This window comes from Entelurus aequoreus, linkage group LG22 (assembly GCF_033978785.1).
Source record: "Entelurus aequoreus isolate RoL-2023_Sb linkage group LG22, RoL_Eaeq_v1.1, whole genome shotgun sequence".
Lineage (NCBI taxonomy): Eukaryota > Metazoa > Chordata > Actinopteri > Syngnathiformes > Syngnathidae > Entelurus > Entelurus aequoreus.
In genome coordinates, this window is record NC_084752.1 from 36,391,029 (window position 1) to 36,410,927 (window position 19,899).

The window sequence follows — 19,899 nt, forward strand, 5'->3', positions numbered from 1 at the left end:
AATCTTCAATAGTCTTCAGCGCATTATCGCGCGGGACGGTGTACCTAATGAAGTGTACGGAAAGAAGAAGTTACCTGCCAGGTAGGAAGTAGGAAGTCAACATAAGAAGTAATCAGGAGGCCACAAAGATCGCCAACATGGCGAAGATGCTCCACTCTTCCAAGCGCTTCTTGACGTCCGGGAGGATATTCTTCATAGTGCGCGCGTGCGCGACACCACGCGCAGCATGAGCGCGCGCGGTGGTGTAGGGAGGGGAGTGGGGGGGGGGGGGGGTAGAGGGGTATCATGAACGCGAACACGCATGCGCGCACGGAGGTCTCATAATCAAGTAACCAAAAACTGAAAGAAAAAAAAAAATCTTTCAATAAATGATTTTTTACGTTGAATAGTTTAAATTTTTTCCATTTCTAGAAATAAATATTATACAGTATAACTACTGTTTTTTTTTACTTTCAATAAATACATTATAGGTAAATAATCACATAATCTATGTTCTATAAATTATTTTCATTAAATATTCCATCTTATTCTTACTTTTAATAATCTTTTTTTAATGTCTAATAACCTATTTATTTGTATACACTTCCAATAAATAATCCAGTTTTGTTCAACACATTTGTATTTTTGTTTTTATAAATATTTCATACTTATTACAGCAAATAAATCATTTTCCTAGATAAATGATCCATTCATTTCATTGTTCTTTCAATATTTTTTGTATATAATATATAATTGGTGCAAAGGTTTAACACGAATATTTTCACATGTCTTTACTGTGTATACAATTGAACAGTGTTTATGTTGTGTACAATGTGTATTTATAATATGTTGTGAAAAGGAAATGTCATAATTTTTGGAAGCTCATCTTGTATTTGACTTTGTTTATAGTGTTAGATGCATTAAGTGTTCAACTTCAGCCTAAACCCTTTCAGTCTGCAACATTTTTAATTTATGAATGTACAACTGTTTATGTAAAACTCTTTATTTTGTTGACCATTGACCGAAGAAAATAAATACTATACTGAATATATTTTAAAAAACTTTAAATAATCGTTGTTTACTATCAATAAATATGTTTTTACATCTAATAATCAATTTAATTGTATTCACTTTCAATAAATAATCTAGTTATGTTCAACACATTTCTATTTTTGTTACTTTTAATAAATATTCCATCTTATTTTATACTGCGAATGAATTTTTTTTTAGGTATTTTATTCACTTTTAATATTTTTTTTAAACTTTCAATAATCGTTTAAGAACAATAAATATTTTTTTGACGTCTAATAAACAATTGAATTGTGTTTACTTTCAATAAATGGATCTTTTATTACTTCAAAGAAATGATCAGTTGAATTGTACTTCCTGTCAATAAGTGGTCACATGACCTGCTGTCTCCAGCACCACTGTGTGAAAGTCTTCTTTATTACAACAACACAGAAGGAGCTCACGAAGGACAGGAAACAAACAAGAAAAAGTACAAAAGTGAATCTACAATGTGTGAGAGTCTCTTGGCGCTCCAAGATGGCCGCCTATTTCTTGGCGAAGGTGATCTTCATGGCGCACGTGGCCGTGATCCTGAAGCCCTGCAGCGCGTCTTTGGCCACGCCCGCCTGCATGTCGCCATCAAACTCCACAAACGCTATGTCGTGTTTGCCAGGCACCAGACGCACTTCTTTGAAGCCTGGGAACCTGACACAAACACACACACAATGTAACAACACACACAATGTAACATGATGTACCAACACACAATGTAACACAACACACACAATGTAACAACACACAGACAATGTAACACACAATGTAACAATACACAAGGTGACAACACCCACAATGTAACATGATGTACCAACACACAATGTAACAACACACACAATGTAACACACTATGTAACATGATGTTATGCCCGACCTGTAATGTGTCAGGTCGGGCTTATACCGCCACGGGTAAGATGTACCCCCGTGCTACGTGCCGCATTCGGGCAGACGAGGCTAGTAAACCTGGTAAGGCAGCCCATCTAGGAGAAGGAAATCTCCCAATCTCAAAACCACCGCTGCCTTGCGGTCAACCCACTCGAGGGTAAGGCTAAGGGAGTAAACCCCGACAGAAAATCAGGAGCCGGAGTCCTGAAGGCGGTTTGACGTTGTAGCGTCATTCCGGCAACTCCTGCGGCGTCGCTGGTGCCAAGTTGTATTGACACTCGTCGCTCCCTTGGATCCACCAGCCATGCAGAGAGGGGGGGCTTGCTGCCTGGACAACAGCTTGCCCTCCATAGTTCCATGCCCAGGCCGTGCAGATCCACTGGAGAGGTCCACTGGAGAGGTCACTCCAGCAGATACCGGTTTTAAGCCCATCCGATTGGTGAAAGAAACGGGTGCCAGGGGCAGTGTTTCCCACACATTCATTTATTTGTTGCGGCCCGCCACGAGAGAATTGAGGCCGCCACAAAATTATTATTTTTTTTTTTTTTTGTCCTGTCCAGCTTCAAGCAAATCATATAGTTCAGGGGTCACCAACGTGGTGCCTGCGGGCACCAGGTAGCCCGTAAGGACCAGATGAGTAGCCCGCTGGCCTGTTCTAAAAATAGCTCAAATAGCAGCACTTACCAATGAACTGCCTCTATTTTTTTAATTTTATTTATTTACTAGCAAGCTGGTCTCGCTTTGCCCGACATTTTTAATTCTAAGAGAGACAAAACTCAAATAGAATTTGAAAATCCAAGAAAATATTTTAAAGACTTGGTCTTCAATTGTTTAAATAAATTCATTATTTTTTTTACTTTGCTTCTTATAACTTTCAGAAAGACAATTTTAGAGAAAAAATACAACCTTAAAAATGATTTTAGGATTTTTAAAACACATATACCTTTTTAATTACTTTCTCTTCTTTCCTGACAATTTAAATCAATGTTCAAGTAAATTTATTTTTTTTATTGTAAAGAATAATAAATACATTTTGATTTAATTCTTCATTTTAGCTTCTGTTTTTTCGACGAAGAATATTTGTGAAATATTTCTTCAAACTTATTATGATTAAAATTCAAAAAAATTATTCTGGCAAATCTAGAAAATCTGTAGAATCAAATTTAAATCTTATTTCAAAGTCTTTTGAATTTCTTTAAAAAAAATTTGTTCTGGAAAATCTAGAAGAAATAATGATTTGTCTTTGTTAGAAATATAGCTTGGTCCAATTTGTTATATATTCTAACAAAGTGCAGATTGGATTTTAACCTATTTAAAACATGTCATCAAAATTCTAAAATTAATCTTAGTCAGGAAAAATTACTAATGATGTTCCATAAATTATTTTAATTTTTTTTTCAAAAAGATTCGAATTAGCTAGTTTTTCTCTTCTTTTTTTCGGTTGAATTTTGAATTTTAAAGAGTCGAAATTGAAGATAAACTATGTTTCAAAATGTTGTCATTTTTTTTCGTGTTTTCTTCTCTTTTAAACCGTTCAATTAAGTGTAAATATCATTAATTATTAATAATAACATAGAGTTAAAGGTAAATTGAGCAAATTGGCTATTTCTGGCAATTTATTTAGGTGTGTATCAAACTGGTAGCCCTTCGCATTAATCAGTACCCAAGAAGTAGCTCTTGGTTTCAAAAAGGTTGGTGACCCCTGATATAGTTGATGTAGATGCCCATATCGGCTGTTCAGATTTACTTTACAAAAGAGAAGTGTAGGATCAAGATTTCTGGAGCTCTTTGTTCAGTGGATCAGATGTTTGATGAAGCTTTGTGTCTATCCGCCAACACTACTGTTTTCTGTTTATTTGTTACTGACTGTGGGGCAGAGCTTTAAGAGACATTTTAGCTTTTATATTTTTATAAGATATATTTTTTGTAAGAACCACAATTAATAAATATATTTCAGTGAATTGTTCAAATCTGTATATAAATATGTACATAAAGTGTTGTAATGATATTGTAAAATGGATGGATGTTTAAAACAAAACTGTTATTATTAATTAGTAAGTATACATTTTTTGAGCCTTTTTAGAGAAAATCATATCATTGTAGTAAATTATGCAAATTACTCGGTGATGTCATGGTGACCACGCCCATAGCCACGCCCCCACCACCACAGGTATCTTGGCAGTTTATGGGAAACACTGAGGGGCCATCTCGCAGTGAGACTCACCCCCCTTTTTGGATCTACCCCATCGTCTCCCGAGACGGAAGGATGCCGACGGAACATGATGTACCAACACACAATGTAACAACACACACAATGTAACGACACACACACACAACACATGATGTAACATCACACGTAACAACACACGATGTGACAACACAAAATGTAACACAATGTAACACACAATATAACACAACGCACAATGTAACAAACGAGATGTAAGACGACACACGGGATGTACAAACCCCGTTTCCATATGAGTTGGGAAATTGTGTTAGATGTAAATATAAACGGAATACAATGATTTGCAAATCCTTTTCAACTCATATTCAGTTGAATGCACTACAAAGACAACATATTTGATGTTCAAAATCATAAATATTTTTTTTTGTGCAAATAATCATTAACTTTAGAATTTGATGCCAGCAACATGTGCCAAAGTAGTTGGGAAAGGTGGCAATTAGGGCTGCAACAACTAATCGATTAAAATCGATTATAAAAATAGTTGGCGATTAATTTAGTCATTGATTCGTTGGATCTATGCTATGCGCATGCGCGGAGGCTATGTTTTTTTTTAACCTTTATTTATAAACTGTAACATTTACAAACAGCTGAGAAACAATAATCAAAATAATAGGCGTGTAACGGTACGTGTATTTGTATTGAACCGTTTCGGTACGGGGGTTTCGTTTCGGTGCGGAGGTGTACCGAACGAGTTTCCACACGGACATATTAAGTAGCGTACTGCATGCTAGCAGCGATCGGGCTAGGATAGACTGACCATACGTCCTCTTTTCACTGGACATGTCCTCTTTTGCGGGGCTGTAGGGCGGAGTTTCTTAAATGCCTCAAGTGTCCGGCATTTTGAGTTATGGTTGCGTGTATTTTCAATGTATGTTCAGGGTTAAGAAGGGGTTAAAAACAAAACAAATTGTGAAGGTGCGCATCAGCATTGGTGAGGGAGGGGCAGAGACAGACAGAGAGAGAGAGAGTTATGATAAACGCGCATGCGTCTTCAGGCTCTGCTTTTTATCCATACATTTATCACATTTAATTTTTTATTATCTATAGCAGGGGTGTCAAAAGTGTGCATTTTTGTAACATTTTCCTTGTTTTATTTGGCAAGTTGAAAGAACATGGTGCCAGTATGCTGGTTTTTTCAATAAAATACTGGAAAGGATAGAAATGTAGTTATTCTCTTTTACCCGATTATTAATCGATTAATCGAAGTAACAATCGAAAGATTAATCGATTATCAAATGAATCGTTAGTTGCAGCCCTAGTGGCAATAAATACTGATAAAGTTGAGGAATGCTCATCAAACACTTATTTGGAACATCCCACAGGTGAACAGACATATTGGGAACAGGTGGGTGCCATGATTGGGTATAAAAGTAGATTCCATGAAATGCTCAGTCATTCACAAACAAGGATGGGGCGAGGGTCACCACTTTGTCAACAAATGCCTGAGCAAATTGTTGAACAGTTTAAGAAAAACCTTTCTCAACCAGCTATTGCAAGGAATTTTGGGATTTCACCATCTACGCTCCGTAATATCATCAAAGGGTTCAGAGAATCTGGAGAAATCACTGCACATAAGCAGCTAAGCCCGTGACCTTCCATCCCTCAGGCTGTACTGCATCAACAAGCGACATCAGTGTGTAAAGGATATCACCACATGGGCTCAGGAACACTTCAGAAACCCACTGTCAGTAACTACAGTTGGTCGCTACATCTGTAAGTGCAAGTTAAAACTCTCCTATGCAAGGCGAAAACCGTTTATCAACAACACCCAGAAACGCCGTCGGCTTCGCTGGGCCTGAGCTCATCTAAGATGGACTGATACAAAGTGGAAAAGTGTTCTGTGGTCTGACGAGTCCACATTTAAAATTGTTTTTGGAAACTGTGGACGTCGTGTCCTCTGGACCAAAGAGGAAAAGAACCATCCGGATTGTTATAGGCGCAAAGTGTAAAAGCCAGCATGTGTGATGGTATGGGGGTGTATTAGTGCCCAAGACATGGGTAACTTACACATCTGTGAAGGTGCCATTAATGCTGAAAGGTACATACAGCTTTTGGAGCAACATATGTTGCCATCCAAGCAATGTTACCATGGACGCCCCTGCTTATTTCAGCAAGACAATGCCAAGCCACGTGTTACATCAACGTGGCTTCATGGTAAAAGAGTGCGGGTACTAGACTGGCCTGCCTGTAGTCCAGACCTGTCTCCCATTGAAAATGTGTGGCGCATTATGAAGCCTAAAATAGCACAAGGGAGACCCCGGACTGTTGAACAACTTAAGCTGTACATCAAGCAAGAATGGGAAAGAATTCCACCTGAGAAGCTTCAAAAATGTGTCTCCTCAGTTCCCAAACGTTTACTGAGTGTTGTTAAAAGGAAAGGCCATGTAACACAGTGGTGAACATGCCCTTTCCCAACATCTTTGTCACGTGTTGCAGCCATGAAATTCTAAGCTAATTATTATTTGCAAAAAAAAAAAAGTTTATGAGTTTGAACATGAAATATGTTGTCTTTGTAGTGCATTCAATTGAATATGGGTTGAAAAGGATTTGCAAATCATTGTATTCCGTTTATATTTACATCTAACACAATTTCCCAACTCATATGGAAACGGGGTTTGTAAGACTACACGCGGGATGTAAGACGACACACGGGATGTAAGACGACACACGGGATGTAAGACGACACGCGGGATATAAGACGACACGCGGGATGTAAGACGACACACGGGATGTAAGACGACACGTGGGATGTAAGACGACACACGGGATGTAAGACGACACGCGGGATATAAGACGACACGCGGGATGTAAGACGACACACGGGATGTAAGACGACACACGGGATGTAAGACGACACGCGGGATGTAAGACGACACGCGGGATGTAAGACGACACACGGGATGTAAGATGACAGAGAGCAAGAAGACATACTGGTTGAAGAGCATGGAGAGCATCATTTCGTTGGTCTCCTCAGGCAGGTTGCTAAGGAACAGGATGTAGTTTGGCGGGTTGTCAGGAACCTGTGACATCATCAGTGAGGGGTTAGTGTCAGCGACCTTTGACCTCATGCTATCATGACGCTAAGCTAGCATGGCAACAAACCTGCAGCGCTGGCATGAGCATGGGAACCACCGGCACCTGAACACGACACAGCAGACATTAGCATCACAAGAGGAAGTGAACAAGGCGACAACAGGAAGTAGCTCACCAAGGCGCTTTTCTTGGCGGCATTGGCTGCTGGCTCCTGAGGCTTCTTCTTCTTGTCCTTCTTCCGGTCTCGATCGCCGTGAGAACCTTTGCCCTTGGTGATGACGTCAGAGTCCGTCTTGGCGTACTGGATCCTCTGCGGCGAGCACGACATCAGAACCAGGTGAGAAAGACGGTGAGAACAACATCAGAACCAGGTGAGAAAGATGGTGAGAACAACATCAGCACCAGGTGAGAAAGATGGTGAGAACAACATCAGCACCAGGTGAGAAAGATGGCGAAAACAACATCAGCACCAGGTGAGAAAGATGGCGAGAACAACCTCAGGACCAGGTGAGAAAGAAGGTGAGCAGGACATTAAGACCAGGTGAGAAAGATGGTGAGAACAACATTAAGACCAGGTGAGAAAGATGGTGAGAACAACATCAGGACCAGGTGAGAAAGATGGTGAGAACAACATCAGGACCAGGTGAGAAAGATGGGGAGAACAACATCAGCACCAGGTGAGAAAGATGGTGAGAACAACATCAGCACCAGGTGAGAAAGATGGTGAGAACAACATTAAGACCAGGTGAGAAAGATGGTGAGCAGGACATTAAGACCAGGTGAGAATGATGGTGAGCAGGACATTAAGACCAGATGAGAAAGATGGTGAGCAGGACATTAAGACCAGGTGAGAAAGATGGTGAGCAGGACATTAAGACCAGGTGAGAAAGAAGGTGAGCAGGACATTAAGACCAGGTGAGAAAGATGGTGAGAACAACATTAAGACCAGGTGAGAAAGATGGTGAGAACATCAGGACCAGGTGAGAAAGATGGGGAGAACAACATCAGCACCAGGTGAGAAAGATGGGGAGAACAACATGAGCACCAGGTGAGAAAGATGGTGAGAACAAAATTAAGACCAGGTGAGAAAGATGGTGAGAACAACATCAAAATCAGGTGAGAAAGATGGTGAGCAGGACATTAAGACCAGGTGAGAATGATGGTGAGCAGGACATTAAGACCAGGTGAGAAAGAAGGTGAGCAGGACATTAAGACCAGGTGAGAAAGAAGGTGAGCAGGACATTAAGACCAGGTGAGAAAGATGGTGAGAACAACATTAAGACCAGGTGAGAAAGATGGTGAGAACAACATCAGGACCAGGTGAGAAAGATGGGGAGAACAACATCAGCACCAGGTGAGAAAGATGGGGAGAACAACATGAGCAGCAGGTGAGAAAGATGGTGAGAACAACATTAAGACCAGGTGAGAAAGATGGTGAGAACAACATCAAAATCAGGTGAGAAAGATGGTGAGCAGGACATTAAGACCAGGTGAGAATGATGGTGAGCAGGACATTAAGACCAGGTGAGAAAGATGGTGAGAACATCAGGACCAGGTGAGAAAGATGGGGAGAACAACATGAGTACCAGGTGAGAAAGATGGTGGGAACAAAATTAAGACCAGGTGAGAAAGATGGTGAGAACAACATCAAAATCAGGTGAGAAAGATGGTGAGCAGGACATTAAGACCAGGTGAGAATGATGGTGAGAACAACATCAGCACCAGTTGAGAAAGATGGTGACAACAACATCAGCACCAGGTGAGAAAGATGGTGACAACAACATCAGCACCAGTTGAGAAAGATGGTGACAACAACATCAGCACCAGGTGAGAAAGATGGTGACAACAACATCAGCACCAGGTGAGAAAGATGGTGAGAACAACATCAGGACCAGGTGAGAAAGATGGTGGGAACAACATAAGCACGAGGTGAGAAAGATAGTGGGAACAACATCAGCACCAGGTGAGAAAGATGGTGAGAACAACATCAGCACCAAGTGAGAAAGATGGTGAGAACAACATCAGGACCAGGTGAGAAAGATGGTGGGAACAACATAAGCACAAGGTGAGAAAGATGGTGGGAACAACATCAGCACCAGGTGAGAAAGATGGTGAGAACAACATCAGCACCAAGTGAGAAAGATGGTGAGAACAACATTAAGACCAGGTGGGAGAGATGGTGAGCAGGACATTAAGACCAGGTGAGAAAGAAGGTGAGCAGGACATTAAGACCAGGTGAGAAAGAAGGTGAGCAGGAAATTCAAATCAGGTGAGAAAGAAGGTGAGCAGGACATTAAGACCAGGTGAGAAAGAAGGTGAGCAGGACATTAAGACCAGGTGAGAAAGAAGGTGAGCAGGACATTGAGACCAGGTGAGAAAGAAGGTGAGCAGGACATTAAGACCAGGTGAGAAAGAAGGTGAGCAGGACATTGAGACCAGGTGAAAAAGAAGGTGAGCAGGACATTAAGACCAGGTGAGAAAGATGGTGAGCAGGACATTAAGACCAGGTGAGAAAGAAGGTGAGCAGGACATTAAGACCAGGTGAGAAAGAAGGTGAGCAGGACATTAAGACCAGGTGAGAAAGATGGTGAGCAGGACATTAAGACCAGGTGAGAAAGAAGGTGAGCAGGACATTAAGACCAGGTGAGAAAGATGGTGAGCAGGACATTAAGACCAGGTGAGAAAGAAGGTGAGCAGGACATTAAGACCAGGTGAGAAAGAAGGTGAGCAGGACATTAAGACCAGGTGAGAAAGATGGTGAGCAGGACATTAAGACCAGGTGAGAAAGAAGGTGAGCAGGACATTAAGACCAGGTGAGAAAGAAGGTGAGCAGGACATTAAGACCAGGTGAGAAAGATGGTGAGCAGGACATTAAGACCAGGTGAGAAAGATGGTGAGCAGGACATTAAGACCAGGTGAGAAAGAAGGTGAGCAGGACATTAAGACCAGGTGAGAAAGAAGGTGAGCAGGACATTAAGACCAGGTGAGAAAGAAGGTGAGCAGGACATTAAGACCAGGTGAGAAAGATGGTGAGCAGGACATTAAGACCAGGTGAGAAAGAAGGTGAGCAGGACATTAAGACCAGGTGAGAAAGAAGGTGAGCAGGACATTAAGACCAGGTGAGAAAGATGGTGAGCAGGACATTAAGACCAGGTGAGAAAGAAGGTGAGCAGGACATTAAGACCAGGTGAGAAAGAAGGTGAGCAGGACATTAAGACCAGGTGAGAAAGAAGGTGAGCAGGACATTAAGACCAGGTGAGAAAGAAGGTGAGCAGGACATTAAGACCAGGTGAGAAAGATGGTGAGCAGGACATTAAGACCAGGTGAGAAAGATGGTGAGCAGGACATTAAGACCAGGTGAGAAAGAAGGTGAGCAGGACATTAAGACCAGGTGAGAAAGAAGGTGAGCAGGACATTAAGACCAGGTGAGAAAGAAGGTGAGCAGGACATTAAGACCAGGTGAGAAAGATGGTGAGCAGGACATTAAGACCAGGTGAGAAAGAAGGTGAGCAGGACATTAAGACCAGGTGAGAAAGAAGGTGAGCAGGACATTAAGACCAGGTGAGAAAGACGTACCATGGGCTTGTTGTAGAAGGGGAAACCTTGCAGCTGGCGCAGTGCGTTGGTGGCAGCAGTGAGCTCCTTAAAGACCACAAAGGCCTGACCTCTCGTCTTCATAGTCTTCATGGCCACGATCTCCACGATCTGACCAAACTGCGAGAAGAGCGCGTACAGCGAACGCTTCAACTCTGTGGGACAACACGCCGTCACTAAGCCACGCCTCATCACCGCCATCTGATCTGATGTCATCCTAATGTAGATAATGTAATACAATGTATTCTAATGTAATGTAATCCAATATATTGTAATGTAATCTACTGTAATATAATCCAATGTATTCTAGTCTAATATAATCTATTGTAATGTAATGTATATCGAATTGTAATTTAATCTAATCTATTGTAATGTATAACATTACAATAAGCAATGTAATCTAATGTAATGTATACCTAAAGAAATGTAATATAAAATTGATGAAATGTAAGGTAATCTAATGTAATGTTAAGTACCGTAATCTAACGTTATGTAAAGTAATCTAATATTATGTAAATTTAATGAATTGTTAAGTAATCGAAAGTAAAGTAATGTAATGTATAGCTAATGAAATGTAATGTAATCTAACGTTATGTAATCTAATGTAATGAGAAGTCATCAGATGTAATGTAATCTAATGTAATGTAATTATATCTAATTAAGTTAAAGTACCAATGATAGTCACACACACACTAGGTGTGGTGAAATTACCCTCTGCATTTGACCCATCCCCTTGTTCACCCCCTGGGAGGTGAGGGGAGCAGTGAGCAGCAGTAGTGGCCACGCTCGGAATCATTTGGTGATTTAACCCCCATTTCCAACCCTTGATGCTGAGTGCCAAGCAGGGAGGTAATGGTCCCCTTTTTATACTCTTTGGTATGACTCGTCCGGGGTTTGAACTCACAACCTACTGATCTCAGGGCGGATACTCTAACCACTAGGCCACTGAGCAGGTTTACTGTTTAATGTAATCTAATGTAATGTAATGTAATGTATGTCTATGGTAAAGTATATATAATGTAATGTAATGTATATCTAAGGTAAAGTATATCCAATGTAACGTAATTATATCTAATGTAATCTAATGTAGATGTAATGTATGTATATCTAATGTAAAGTAATGTAATGTATATCTAATGTAAAGTAATGTAGATATACATTACATCTACTGTACATCTAATGTAAAGTAGATGACAATATATTTCATGTTCACACTGAGAAACTTTCTTATTTTTTGCAAATATTAGCTAATTTGGAATTTGATGCCTGCAACATGTTTAAAAAAAGCTGGCACAAGTGGCAAAAAAGACTGAGAAAGTTGAAGAATGCTCATCAAACACTTATTTGGAACATCCCACAGGTGAACAGGCTAATTGGGAACAGGTGGGTGCCATGATTGGGTATAAAAGCAGCTTCCATGAAATGCTCAGTCATTCACAAACAAGGACGGGGCGAGGGTCACCACTTTGTCAACAAATGCCTGAGCAAATGGTTTAAGAACAACATTTCTCAACCAGCTATTGCAAGGAATTTAGGGATTTCACCATCTACGCTCCGTAATATCATCAAAAGGTTCAGAGAATCTGGAGAAATCACTGTACGTAAGCCATGATATTACGCACCTTGGATCTCTCAGGCGGTACTGCATCAAAAAGCCACATCAGTGTGTAAAGGATATCACCACATGGGCTCAGGAACACTTCAGAAAACCACTGTCAGGAACTACAGTTGGTCGCTACATCTGTAAGTGCAAGTTAAAACTCTCCTATGCAAAGCCAAAGCCATTTATCAACAACACCCAGAAACTCTTCGCTGGGCCCGAGCTCATCTAAGATGGACTGATGCAAAGTGAAAAAGTCTTCTGTGGTCTGACGAGTCCACATTTCAAATTGTTTTTGGAAACTGTGGACGTTGTGTCCTCCGGACCAAAGAGGAAAAGAACCATCCGGATTGTTCCCGGCACAAAGTGTAAAAGCCAGCATGTGTGATGGTATGGGGGTGTATTAGTGCCCAAGACATGGGTAACTTACACATCTGTGAAGGCACCATTAATGCTGAAAGGTACATACAGGTTTTGGAGCAACATATGTTGCCATCCAAGAAACGTTATCATGGACACCCCTGCTTATTTCAGCAAGACAATGCCAAGCCACGTGTTACAACAGCGTGGCTTCTTAGTAAAAGAGTGCGGGTACTAGACTGGCCTGCCTGTAGTCCAGACCTGTCTCCCATTGAAAATATGAAGGCTAAACTATCAGAAGGGAGACTGTTGAACAACTTAAGCTGTACATCAAACAAGAATGGGAAATAATTCCCCTTCAAAAATGTGTCTCCTTAGTTCCCAAACCTTTACTGAGTGTTGTTAAAAGGAAAGGCCATGTAACACACTGGTAAAAATGCCCCTCTGACAACTTTTTTGCAATGTGTTGCTGCCATCTAAGTTCATGATTATCTGCGTAAAAAAAAAAAAGTTTCTTAGTGTGAACATGAAATATCTTGTCTTTGCAGTCTATTCAATTGAATATAAGTTGAAAAGGATTTGCAAATCATTGTATTCTCTTTTTATTTACTTTACTTATTTACTTTTGGCTTTTGTATATCTAATGTAATGTAATGTACATCTAATGTAATGTAATGCACATCTAATGCAATGTAAAGTAAATTTGAAAAGAAAGACTTACCTTCCTTCTTAACGTTGTCATTGATGTTGTTGACGTAGATGGTGTGGTTTGGTCTGATGTCCATGCTGCTCTCTCAACACGCCACACACACATTAATTACACATTAGGAAATATGAACATTCAAAGACTTAACTGCAATGCAGCATGATACTGACTGCATGTATATTTATAATGACCATCTTTAATAAATAATTGATGAATAGTTACGTTTTTGGGCACATTGATCACCTCACAAGAGACACGCTTACGCCACTAAAGCTAATATTAATAAGATGTCTTGATAAATTCCCACATGATCAAGTCTAGGTTGAACTTTAGTACAAGATATTCACTGCTACGTATCATATTTATTACTTTAGTACATGATATTCACTGCTATGTATCATATTTATTACTTTAGTCCATGATATTCACTGCTATGTATCATATTTATTACTTTAGTCCATGATATTCACTGCTATGTATCATTACTTTAGTCCATGATATTCACTGCTATGTATCATATTTATTACTTTAGTCCATGATATTAACTGCTATGTATCATTTATTTAGTACATGATATTCACTGCTATGTATCATTACTTTAGTCCATGATATTCCCTGCTATGTATCATATGTATTACTTTAGTCCATGATATTCACTGCTATGTATCATTTATTTAGTACATGATATTCACTGCTATGTATCATTACTTTAGTCCATGATATTCACTGCTATGTATCATATTTATTACTTTAGTCCATGATAGCACCAAGAAAATTCCTAGTTTGTGAACCCGTTCTCAAACAATGGCAATAAAACTATTCTGATTCTGATTTTCACTGCTATGTATCATATTTATTACTTTAGTCCATGATATTCACTGCTATGTATCATATTTATTACTTTAGTCCATGATATTCACTGCTATGTATTATATTTATTACTTTAGTCCATGATATTCACTGCTATGTATTATATGTATTACTTTAGTCCACGATATTCACTGTTATGTATTATATGTATTACTTTAGTCCAAGATATTCACTGCTATGTATCATATTTAGTACTTTAGTATATGATATTCACTGCTAAGTATCATATTTATTACTTTAGTCCATGATATTCACTGCTATGTATCATATTTAGTACTTTAGTCCATGATAGTCACTGCTATGTATCATATTTATTACTTTAGTCCATGATATTCACTGCTATGTATCATATTACTTTAGTACATGATATTCACTGCTATGTATCATCTGTATTACTTTAGTCCATGATATTCACTGCTATGTATTATATGTATTACTTTAGTCCATGATATTCACTGCTATGTATCATATTTAGTACTTTAGTAAATGATATTCACTGCTATGTATCATATGTATTACTTTAGTCCATGATATTCACTGTTATGTATCATATTTAGTACATTAGTATATGATATTCACTGCTATGTATCATATTTATTACTTTAGTCCATGATATTCACTGCTATGTATCATATTTAGTACTTTAGTACACGATATTCACTGCTATGTATCATTTGTTGTGTCTTGTTTATCATATTTATTGTGTTTCAATGTGCTTCATTCAAACTTAGCATTGCTAGCTTCCAAGCTAAGTGACCGACTTTTGAAGAATATGCGCAACAAAGAAGGTCGTTTCAACTGCATACACTGTCTCCTGCTTTATATTTGTTAGAATGTAAAGTAAGAAGACTAATAAATACGTGATTAAAAAATCCCTAAAGACAAAACTCACCTCTTGTATGCTCACGCGCAGTCAAGCCGGAAGTAGTCTAACCGGAAAAAGGCGAATAGTACTTCCTTACAGCTTTATTCTTTACCGCCACCAGCAGGCCAGGAAATGAACTACAAGCTGTTGATGTATGCATTACAGTACAATACATGTATCATACTAAATAATGACACACTCACAGATATATACATGTATATTTTTTTTCGAGCACATACTGGAAAAGTAATGGGAAAAAGAAAAAAAATGGCAGCTGAGTTGACAGTTTTTTTCATGAAAACATTGGTACTGTTTCTTCATGTACAGTAATATTTTGTAACCAAAAAAAACGCGCTATAACGTTTTCACTAATAATCGAGCAACTCAGCTGACAGTCTTACCGCAAAATCTATTTTTTTACAGGGTACATACAAATATTTACAATAATTAAATGTATATATAATTGCGTAACACTATCAGAAGGAACACCCCTAAATAATTTGTGTTCATATATTTTTCACTGAGATGTTTTTATTTTTTTGCCGTTTTTTGATTTTTATTCTATATGGCCGATTTTAAAACAAACAAAAAAGGGTTGGTTTTCATTAAAATATTGCCATCAAATTGGATTTTGTGCTGTTTTCCTTTTATGGATTTGTATTTCCCCAGATAAACACAAACATCGAATATATGTTCATTCAAAATGCAAAAATGCGTGGTTATCTGTGCGATGACAAATTGAGCCGGAAGCAGTATTTCAAGGTCCGTGTACTTTCCGTTCATTGTTAAATGCAAATCAAAAAACAAATTTCGGGCCATTTTTCCTATTTTCATTTCTGAAACAAAAGTTAGACAACTATTTAATGACACTTTAAAAAAACGACAATAGGACTCCTGCTGAGCAAAGATGTTACCGTAATGCTAAAAACATGCTAAACGCAAAAGAAAAGCTAAAAATACTGCTTCCGTTTCAGATCGTCATCACACAGATGACAAATTGAACATACATTTATAATTCACTCAACAGTCAAGGCACTTTCAACAAAAAGGTAAGAAAAACAAAAGCAAATACAGATAAAGTATTCAATATTAATAAAAAAATGTATGTGTGATGTGGCCCTCAAAGAAAACGAGTTTGACAGCTCCATAGACATGTTATAAGTAAACGCGGCATTGGCTGCTGTGACGCGAGAAATTGGGCCGCCATCTTGAAGTGGTGATAAGCAGCCTAAACTGACAGTTGACAGGTAGAAAACATAGATGCTAAACTGACAGTTGACAGGTAGAAAACAAAGATGCTAAACTGACAGTTGACAGGTAGAAAACAAAGATGCTAAAGTGATAGTTGACAGGTAGAAAACAAAGATGCTAAACTGACAGTTGACAGGTAGAAAACAAAGATGGTGTTCAGCGTTTTCCTGCTCAAATGAGCGGACTGTTGAAAATAGGAATCGGGGAATTACTTTTCACAAGTAAGATTTAACATTAACGTACTATTGGTTGTATTTTGTGAAAAGAATAGTACCACAGAGTTGAGAAGGAGCCAAGATCTTCAATAGTACTGAAATCCTAGCCGCTAGCAAACAGGATTATGACCATAATAGAATTGCTTGTCAATGAAATTAATTACATTCAAAAATGTCATACTTGAATAACATAAAGTTTAAACAAGAAATAAGTTTATATATGTTTATGTTGAAGTCTTTGGCAGACGCCTTTATCCAAAGTGACATACATAAAAAATACATATAAAACAATCACTGTAAACACGATCATTTAAGGGAAGAATGTAATAGAAAATATCAATACAAAGTGCCAAGACAGAATAAACTCTCTGCTGCTGCAGCAACAGAGATACAGTCTATAAGATATATATATATATCTAATGTATTCATACATTGTTTATGTAGCATGTATATACAACCTAATCATATTGTTTCTTGAATTTAAAAATAGCTGACCGTTTCTTTCCCCTTTCTCTGGGATTATATTCCCAGTTTTGATCTCGGACGTCTGCTCACTTATAGCATATAAGAATATTCTATTACTGTTAAGCAAATTATGAATAATAAAACATGTGTGCTTTATCATAGCTACACATATGACAAAAAAGCGTGTGAAAATCAGTGGTATTCAGTGAGGTAAGATGAATTAAATGTTCATTGCTTCTGCCAAATGAATTGCACTGAGTGGAGAGGATCACCACTCCAAGATGGCGGCCCCGCGTCTCGTCAGCGCCAGTAGGCAGATTCCCGATGCTGCGTACCCTTAGAACAGTGTTTTTCAACCCCTGTGCCGCGGCACACTGGTGTGCCGTGACATACAGTCTGGTGTGCCGTGGGAGATGATGTCATTTCAACTAATTGGGTTAACAATATGTTTTGCAAAGCAGTAATTATAGTCTGCGAATGATGTGTTGTTGTTGAGTGTCTGTGCTGTCTAGAGCTCGGCAGAGTAACCGTGTAATACTCTTCCATATCAATAGTGTGTAATACTCTTCCATATCCGTAGTGTGTAATACTCTTCCATATCAGTAGGTGGCAGCAGGTAGCTAATTGCTTTGTAGATGTGGGGAACTTGGTTTGTCGTGATCACAATATGCAGGAAGCAGTGTGCAGGTAAAAAGGTGTCTAACGCTTAAACCAAAAATAAACTAAAGGTGAGTGCCCCTAAGAAAAAGCATTGAAGCTTAGGGATGGCTATGCAGAACGAAACTAAAACTGAACTGGCTGCAAAGTAAACAAAAACAGAATGCTGGACGACAGCAAAGACTTACAGCGCGTGGAGCAGACGGCGTCCACAAAGTACATCCGTACATGACATGACAATCAACAATGTCCCCACAAAGAAGGATAGCGTCCGCACAACTTAAATAGTCTTGATTGCGAAAACAAAGCATTTGCGGGGAATAGCGTTCAAGGAAGACATGAAACTGCTACAGGAAAATCCCAACAAAACAGGAAAAGCCACCAAAATAGGAGCGCAAGACAAGAAGTAAAACACGACACACAGGAGAACACCAAAAAAACTCTAAATAAGTCACGTCGTAATGTGACAGTACACCTACTTTGAGACATGAGCTATAGTGATGCATGGTTGGTTATGCTTTAAATGCCTACTGAAAGCCACTACTACCGACCACGCAGTCTGATAGTTTATATATCAATGATGAAATCTTAACATTGCAACACATGCCAATACGGCCGGGTTAACTTATGAAGTGCAATTTTAAATTTCCTGCTAAACTTCCGGTTGAAAATGTCTATGTATGATGACGTATGCGCGTGACGTCAATCGCTGAAACGGGAAGTAAGCGGACATATTGAATCCTATACAAAAAACTCTGTTTTCATCTCAAAATTCCACAGTATTCTGGACATCTGTGTTGCTGAATCTTTTGCAATTTGTTTAATGAACAATGAAGACTGCAAAGAAGAAAGTTGTAGGTGCGATCGGTGTATTAGCGGCGGACTACAGCAACACAACCAGGAGGACTGAGAGATGGATAGCAGACGCGCTAGCCGCCGAACTCACCTTAACTTCCTCCGTCACCGGGCCGCCGACCGCATCTGTGATCGGGTGAAGTCCTTCGTCGCACCGTCGATCGCTGGAACGCAGGTGAGCACGGGTGTTGATGAGCAGATGAGGGCTGGCTGGCGTAGGTGGATTGCTAATGTTTTTAGCATAGCTCTGTGAGGTCCGGTTGTTAAGTTAGCTTCAATGGCGTCGTTAGCAACAGCATTGTTAACCTTCGCCAGGCTGGAAAGCATTAACCGTCTGGTTACAGGTCCATGGTTTAATAGTATTGTTGATTTTCTATCTATCCTTCCAGTCAGGGGTTTATTTCTTTTGTTTCTATATGCAGTTAAGCACGATGCTATCACGTTAGCTCTGTAGCTAAAGTGTTTCGCCGATGTATTGTCGTGGGGATAAAAGTCACTGTGAATGTCCATTTCGCGTTCTCGACTCTCATTTTCAAGAGGATTTAGTATCCGAGGTGGTTTAAAATACAAATCCTTGATCCACAATAGAAAAAGGAGAGAGTGTGGAATCCAATGAGCCAGCTTGTACCTAAGTTACGGTCAGAGCGAAAAAAGATATGTCTTGCACTGCATTGTAGTCCTTCACTCTAATGTTCCTCATCCACGAATCTTTCATCCTCGCTCAAATTAATGGGGTAATCGTCGCTTTCTCGGTCCGAATAGCTCTAGCTGCATTGAAAACAATGGGGAAATGTGAAGAGCCTTTCAACTGTTGACGTCACGCTACTTCCGGTAGGGGCAAGGCTTTTTTTTATCAGCGACCAAAAGTTGCAACTTTATCGTCAATGTTCTCTACTAAATCCTTTTAGCAAAAATATGGCAATATTGCGAAATGATCAAGTATGACACATAGAATGGATCTGCTATCCCCGTTTAAATAAAACAAATTAATTTCAGTAGGCCTTTAAATTAATATCAAACAATTGCGAGAACGACTTTTTATTGTCAATATCTGCTGCTGAGATTTCATTTTTTAATGATTTCTGCTGGTGGTGTGCCTACGGATTTTTTCCAATGAAAACAACGTGCCTTGGCTCAGAAAAGGTTGAAAAACACTGCCTCAGTTGGAAGATGTCTTTCGACAGCCCTGTTCAGACGTCATTCTATACTGAACATGAAGTCCCCATTGTGGCCACTAGAGGCACGAGCACACAATGGT

The 19,899-nt window shown here is 39.2% G+C and overlaps 2 protein-coding genes across 3 annotated transcripts in view; both read right to left on the reverse strand.

Annotated features, from left to right (window-relative positions):
* The window catches only part of prokr1a (prokineticin receptor 1a), a 12,162-nt gene extending 11,977 nt beyond the window's left edge, over window positions 1-185 (reverse strand). The window contains exon 1 of the mRNA XM_062032678.1: window positions 75-185. The gene's annotated coding sequence lies outside the window, so the exon portion shown is untranslated. The remainder of the gene's footprint in view (window positions 1-74) is intronic.
* Window positions 186-1,406: 1,221 nt separating this feature from the next.
* Window positions 1,407-15,306, reverse strand: snrpb2 (small nuclear ribonucleoprotein polypeptide B2). 2 transcript variants are annotated; one of them, XM_062032680.1, is made up of 7 exons: window positions 15,226-15,306; window positions 13,479-13,543; window positions 10,780-10,952; window positions 7,379-7,513; window positions 7,273-7,308; window positions 7,102-7,190; window positions 1,407-1,692 (listed from the first exon to the last, which is right to left on the reverse strand). In XM_062032680.1, the coding sequence occupies exons 2-7, from the start codon at window positions 13,540-13,542 to the stop codon at window positions 1,533-1,535; spliced, it is 657 nt and encodes a 218-aa protein (XP_061888664.1). In that variant the 5' UTR covers window position 13,543; window positions 15,226-15,306; the 3' UTR covers window positions 1,407-1,532. The 2 variants fall into 2 exon arrangements, with proteins under 2 accessions (XP_061888664.1, XP_061888665.1); XM_062032681.1 differs by having other exon boundaries at window positions 13,479-13,550; window positions 15,226-15,282.
* Window positions 15,307-19,899: the final 4,593 nt, after the last annotated feature.